Here is a 7,575-nt window from a genome sequence, read left to right as displayed (position 1 = left end):
ATATATATATATATACATTCTACTTTCAAGGGGACTGGTATCTGTATGATAATTTCAAATTAAACACATATGAAGTTTAGCATTTTCAAATGTCTTTTTTAAAGAAGAAAAAAACTTAATTGTATCAGGTTTTTACTTTTTCTGCAAATGAAATTTCATAATTTTTTTTACTGCATATAAGTGAATTAGATCTTTAAATTTTAGTATGCCAAAGGACTTGAATCTTTTAACGCCTGGATATGTTTAAATTTTGAAGTTACAATTCCAATTCTCTAAAAAAAATTAAAATCAGTTTGAAAAATAGTTATAAAAATGGTAGCGCTTGTTAAGGTGGTTTTTCAACGAATTTATTACTGCAAACAGCGAGCAATCTACAATTTGAGGGATACAGGTAGTGCTCACCCCTATTGTAGAATAACCTTTAAGTTAATTGTCAATTATCTTAGCCAATCTGTTCTATTGCATTTATAAAAATTGTTTTGTTTTTCTCTTTTTTTAATATAAACTTAACATTGATGATAGAAATAAATTCCCATTTTTTGTTATAAAATTTTGTATGTTTTGCACTAGCATGGCAAAAAAAATTTGAGTTTTATTTATAACTATTTGATTTTCAGAGTTATAACTAAGTTTTCATGACTGTAATATTTTGCAGATAATATAAGCAAGAAATAAGATAAACACTTGTTTTTTCTGTTAATAGCAATTTCTATCATGAAAATTAGTTCAGATCATCTGTGAGCTTTTTATTATGGACATTGTCCGAAATGCTTGTTTAGAAAAATGGACACAATTCTATATGGGTATTTAAGAAAATGAACTCAGCATTTGATTCTGATTTTAAAATTTACGTATGAAAATTATTTCTTTTTTAAATTACTAACTTTTGGATCTAATTTGTAATGAGATGTCATTCACGAATCCAAATTATTTAGCACATTTTTTTCTAATCAGTCTTTTTTTTTAAAAAAGTCAGCAAGTCTCTTTATAAGGTTGTTATGGGTCCTATAAATTTATAATGATAATAGTCATGTTTGAATTAATATTTTTCAAAACGACTTTATCATTTAGTGTACTGATTACATAGTGGTGTTTGAAAATTACCTCCGTTAATATACCTTGCTACCCCAACCCCGAATATCAGGGCATTGCCACTTAATAATTATGCTTAGTGTTTAAATAAGTAAGGAATAGAAAGAATGAAATTTCCTAATCAGATTTTTTTTCCGATTGATTATTGCAACGGTGCATTTTTTGCTGTGTCTGTCTTTCTAAACACACAATTCAAGCTATGCCTAGAATAAAAAGCTCACCGACGAGATGCTAAAATAATTTCTGGAAGTTTTGCTTTAGAAGCAGCAGCCTAAATATGCAGATATAGTTATAAAAACTATGTATTTTTAAAAAAGTAAATTTACACATTGATAAATTATTGAGACCATCGTTCCTTATAAATCTGATAAAAAAAATACTTATACTTTCACTTTTAATTATATCTCACCTATTAACTGATAAGATGAAAGAAATATAATAAATTAACTCACGTTCATTCTTGTATCTCAAATATAAACATTTTTAACCTCCCCCCTTAGAGGAATATTAATTATATTCTTTTCTTCCTGAATTAAATGTTGAGTGTAAAATAGAGTTTATAAATAACTGAATAATTTATTTCTCTCTCAAAGATAAGTTTAGGAGATCGGTAGACCGACAGCACGGGGATGGGGATGTCTTGTCTGACTTGATGAATGGGAAGATAAGGCAAAAGCTGAATGACATACCACAAAATGTCACTTGGGGTGGTAAGTATTACTTAAATTATCAAATGAAATTATATTATAAAAAAACTCTCATATAAAAAAAATCAATTGTACCTTTTATTTATAATTTTTGTATTTTTCATGTCTTAAATATTTGATTTTACTGGGTTTTAACTCTGTTAATTTGGGGTGGCTTTAGCTATCCATATTCAATATTTTTAGAGCAGTTCATCTCTACAGCAACTGAATGAATCGCTATATATTGAGTAAATAAAAAAAATAAAGCAGTGAATGAGAGGATCAAATTCTAAATAAATAAAGTTTTCAAACCTATATTTCATTGTCAAAGAGAAATAGAGTATACTTTGTGCTATTTATGAATAAAGCTTAACAATTGGAATAAAGCACAAATTAAAGCATAAAATGCTAATCACATTTTATCTTTTTACTTCTACTTTATTCTTATTTTTCAGCTCAATTTCTTGTAATTCAGCAGTTGTCAACTAAATTTTTTTTTATATTTTTAATATATTTCAGTTATGTTTTATTTTAATTTTAGAATTACTATTATATTTATATGCATGTGATCAGTTATGTGAAATTTATAATATTAAAGAACATCAAACTTACAATTCAGTATTCATTAATGCAGGTTAAAATTTATTAAATGGGTACTGATTTATGGTGTCAAAAATGAATTTAACTATATTAAGAATTATTGTTTTTAACAATTCCTTTTTTCAAAAATTTCATTTTAACAATCAAGATCATCTTATACCTTTTATTAGATAACATGATAATTTCCTTACCTAATGCTTATAGAATTAATATTATTTTTTAAACAGAAAACATGAACTAAAAACAATTGAAAAGTAACAACATCAGCTTAATGATTTTTTTTATAAATAGAATTATGTTATGTTAGCGATTAGAATTTCTATATTCATTTCACATTTCAACTTGGACTTTGCCTGAGTAACATTACTCTCTCCAAATACAAAGGTGCCAACCTAGGGTCACACTTTACCATTAGAAAGAAGAATATAATCATATAATACACTGAACAGATCTTCTTTCTTTGTACTGAGTTTTATTAACCACTTTTGGCAAATTTGCAACCCATTATAAGTATTGAATAGGACTTAAAAAACTGTATATTTTCCTTTTAATTTTAAAACTTTGATTTCTAATTTTCTTTCACTACCAATTTTATCCTTTTAATTAAATAGTTAAGTGTTTTTAGGCATGAAATAAATATATAATTAATATTTTCGTTGCCTTTCTCTTTAAAAATAAATTTATGTCATATACTCATTGTTACTTTTTACAGTTTTAACAAAGTTGTGTACTTAATTAATCATTTTCTATGTTAGGTCAGTCATCTGATGTTTTTAAAGCACTTTCAGAGGATTTTATGAAACCAGTGGTGTCCTCAGGTAATTAAATCTTAAATTTTCAAATTATACGTTTAGAGACAGCATTATCTTATGATTAAAAATTCTCAGAAAAAAAAACATTTGATGGTTGATTTAATTTTGGTTGATCAAAGAAAAGCGGATGTTATCGTGAGAGCACAAAAGTACCATTAAGTATATACTCATAACAGTGAAAAACTAGAATAATGTGAGTAAACAATGTTGTAATTTAACAGGGTTGCCACTCCACAGGGAGAACAATGAAAACCTGAAAAATATAGGAAATTTAAAAATCACCTAAAATAACAGGGGATTTTGATTTTTTCCTTATAAACTGCGAATATACAGGGAATTTTATTTCCTATTTTTGTCTTTTAAAAAATTATGACCACACAGAGCGTAATCTATAGGATATTTAACCATGATATTTCAGCTGTACTGAACTATTTCATTTATTATAGCATTATATAAGTATGTTCAGCTATTTTTCCAGCAATTAAAACTAATAAAAATAGTTAGCCCAATGTAAGAAATAGTTAACCCTTTGAAAATAAATTCAGATTGTGAATTCATTCTATTAACCTAATGAAACGTGATGTTGGTTGTATATGCTTTTGATTATCAAGTAATCTATGTGTCACTAATTTTTTGGCTATTGATCAGGACCACCATCTTGACATGATAGGAATCTAGGGGCATCTTGTTACTCTTTTTTCATTCAAAAACAATTCAAGATGCTTCGTATTGATGTGAGGCCATATAAAAAAAGATTTAGCTGTTTTAATAATTTCTAGCGGTTTTAATGACTTTTTAAAATTAAATGCAAAATTTCTGTTTTACCTGGCCAGTTCCAATTACCCGTTAAAATTTAGAATGATTACCCGGCCAGGTATCATAACATTTATGCAAAACAATATAAAAATTGTGTAATTTTCTATGAAACAAATAAGTTACAACATAAAGTTTTAAGGAGATTTATTGCGCACCTGTAAAAACATATGTCCTTATTTTTAACTTTTTTTTAAAAAACAGAGTTTTTAAAAAATTTTCAATAAGACATTTGGGATGACTTTTCGTATTTCATAACGATTACTGTAAAACTTTGCTATGAAGCACAGGTATCGGCTATTGACTTCATTAATTAATTTTTCATCAGATTTATAGGAGTTTTGAATAGAATTTATTTATAGAACTTTTTTTAGCCGTAAGATATTATAAAATATCTCAATAACACTTTAAAATGACAATATATTAAGTTCAAAATGTTTTATAACTGTATACGTTATTTATGTGCAGTGAGGTATACCTCAAACTCTTTGATGCACGGTGAAAAATTTTATTTTATCACCAAAGTTTAACAGAGGAATAAAATAGCGACTATAGTGTCCTTAACGATAGGATTTTTTCTCGATATCTCAGTAATTTTGAACCCCCAAAAGTTGAAATAATTTCTACATCAAGCAACAAACAAGGGGCAAATTTGTTTTTATGGAAAACGTTTTCTTTGAAACTAACTAGTAATTGTGTCACAAAAAAAAGAGATGAAAACATTTCATGGATAACACAATAAGCAAACTTTAACCAGACTGATTGAGAATTGTATTTATAAAGCTAACAAGTAAGAAAACCATTCTATTAAAAATTTAAAGTTATCAATGGTCAATTTTATTCATGCTGGCTTCTTTTAAGTATAAATGTTGAGCAACTTCTACTGAAAATGTGATAAAATGTCTCCAAATGAGTTTTTTGTTGAGTAATATAAAAAGAGGTTTTTTCTGTTTTTAAAATTAAAATCATCTGAAAATAATTTAAATAACTATTCTTTTAAGAAAATTATCTCGGTTTTAACATGACTTGTAATTTCTGGGAAATTAAATTACTAATAGTAAAAATAATTAGTCATTTGCAAGAAAATATCTATCTTCTGTTAGCAACTGCTTTCTATTATACGTACTTCTATAAAATGCTGTGTCTAAAAACGTAAATAATAAAACATATTATTACATTTATTTATTTGCTGAAAGCAAACTCAGGATGAGAATAATACACATATATCTTATTTTTCAACAGTTAAATTTAAATTTTAGTCATTGTGATTTTATTAACTTTTTAAAGATATTAATTCTCGTATTTATTTAACTACTAGATTAATTCAGCTAAAATAATTTTTAGCATTGTTTTCTGAACTTGCATGCCTTCTCAAGTAGACACTTCTCTTTAGTGAACATATATCTCCGCCCTAAAGTCCTCTTTACAAAGATTCATTAGATTTAAAATTATACCTAAACCANGCAATTTCAAATTAATATTGAAATGCACAGGTTTAGAATTTTCTACAGTGAGAAGTTTTCGGAACTTCAGTGTTAGTATACAAAAGCTAGACGTTAAGAACGTACCCAATGAGCGAGCATCGGATTGCGAAGCAATCCGAAATGAACTGCGAAAGCAGTTACGGGGGTTGACGAGCAGGGGGCGAAGCCTCCTAGAAAAATTATTATTTTCTTTGCTTTTCTTTTCAAAAATAAATTTATGTCATATACTTTTTACAGTTTTAACAAAGCTGTGTACTTAATTAATCATTTTCTATGTTAGGTCAATCATCTGAAGTTTTTAAAGCACTTTCAGGAGATTTTATGAAACCTGTGGTGTCCTCAGGTAATTAAGTCGTCAATTTTCAAATTATACGTTTAGTGACAGCATTATCTTATGACTAAAAATTCTCAGGAAAAAAAAAACATTTGATGTTGATTTAAATTTGATAGGATCAAAGAGAAGCGGATGTTATCGTGAGTGCACAAAAGTACCATTAAGTATTTACTCATAACTGTGAAAAACTAGAATAATGTGAGTAAACAATGTTATAATTTAACAGGGCTGCCACTCCACAGGGAGAACAATGAAAATCTGAAAAATATAGGAAATTTAAGAATCACCTAAAATAACAGGGGATTTTTATTTTTTCTATACAAACTGCGAACATACAGGGAATTTTATTTCCTATTTTTGTCTTTTGAAAAATGATGACCACACAAAGCGTAATCTATAGGATATTTAACCAAGATATTTCAGCTGTACTAAACTATTTCAATTATTATAGCATTATTTAAGTATGTTCAGCTATTTTTCCAGCAATTAAAACTAGTAAAAATAGTTAGCCCTATGAAAGAAATAGTTATCCCTTTGAAAAGAAATTCAGATCGTGAATTCATTCTATTAACATAATGAAACGTGATGTTGGTGCAATATATGCTTTTGATTATCAAGTAATCTATGTGTCACTAATTTTTTGGCCATTGATCAGGATCACCATCTTGACATGATAGGAATCTGGGGGCATCTTGTTACTCTTTTTTCATTCAAAAACAATTCAAGATGCTTCGTATTGATGTGAGGCAATATAAAAAAAAAGAAATAGCTGTTTTTATAATTTCTAGCTGTTTTAATGACTTTTTAAAATTAAATGCAAAATTTCAGTTTTACCTGGCCAGTTCCAATTACCCATTAAAATTTAGAATGATTACCCGGCCAAGTATCATAACATTTATGCAAAACAATATAAAAATTTTATAATTTTCTATGAAACAAATAAGTTACAACATGAAGTTTTAAGGAAATTTATTGCGCACCTGTTAAAACATATGTCCTTATTTTTAACTTTTTTTAAAAACTGAGTTTTTAAAAAAATTTTCAAAAAGAAATTTAGGATGACTTTTCGTATGCATAATGATTACTGTAAAACTTTGCTATGAAGTGCAGGTATCTGCTATTGACTTCATTAATTAATTTTTCATTAGATTTATAGGAGTTTTGAATAGAATTTATTTATAGAACTTTTTTTTGCCGTAAGATATTATAAAATATATCAATAACACTTTAAAATGACAATATATTAAATGCAAAATGTTTTATAACTGTATACGTTATTTATGTGCAGTGAGGTCTGCCTCATTATATCAGGATAGGTATTATAAAATATTTCAATAACACTTTAAAATGACAGAATATTAACTGAAAAATGTTTTATAACTGTATACGTAATTTATGTTCAGTCAGGTCTACCTCAAACTCTTTGATGCATGACGAAAAATTTTATTTTATCACCAAAGTTTAACAGAGGAGTAAAATAGTGATTATAGTGTCCTTAACGATAGGATTTTTTCTCGATATCTCAGTAATTTTGAGCCCCCAAAAGTTGAAATAATTTCTACATCAAGGTACAAACAAGTGGTAAATTTGTTTTTATGGAAAACGTTTTCTGTGAAACTAACTAATAATTGTGTTACAAAAAAAAGAAATGAAAACATTTCATGGATAACACAATAAGCAAACTTTAACCAGACTGGTTGAGAATTGTGTTTATAAGGCTAACAAGTAAGAAAACCATTCTACTAAAAATTTAA

At 27.0% G+C, this 7,575-nt stretch overlaps 1 protein-coding gene across 4 annotated transcripts in view; it reads left to right on the top strand.

The window, feature by feature from the left end:
• LOC107453574 (retinoid-inducible serine carboxypeptidase-like) overlaps positions 1–7,575 on the top strand; it is a 38,845-nt gene that overhangs the window by 28,239 nt on the left and 3,031 nt on the right. For 2 of the 4 annotated variants that reach the window (XM_071177678.1, XM_043045354.2), the window contains exons 9-10: positions 1,686–1,802; positions 5,768–5,830. In XM_071177678.1, coding sequence (XP_071033779.1) covers positions 1,686–1,802; positions 5,768–5,830 — 180 coding nt within the window. Of the gene's footprint in view, positions 1–1,685; positions 1,803–3,133; positions 3,197–5,767; positions 5,831–7,575 lie in introns of all 4 variants that reach the window. The other 2 variants (XM_043045357.2, XM_043045352.2) reach the window with 1 other exon arrangement.

This window comes from Parasteatoda tepidariorum, chromosome 2, assembly GCF_043381705.1.
Source record: "Parasteatoda tepidariorum isolate YZ-2023 chromosome 2, CAS_Ptep_4.0, whole genome shotgun sequence".
In the NCBI taxonomy this organism is placed as follows: Eukaryota; Metazoa; Arthropoda; class Arachnida; order Araneae; family Theridiidae; genus Parasteatoda; species Parasteatoda tepidariorum.
This window is presented reverse-complemented; position numbering and strand designations above follow the sequence as displayed.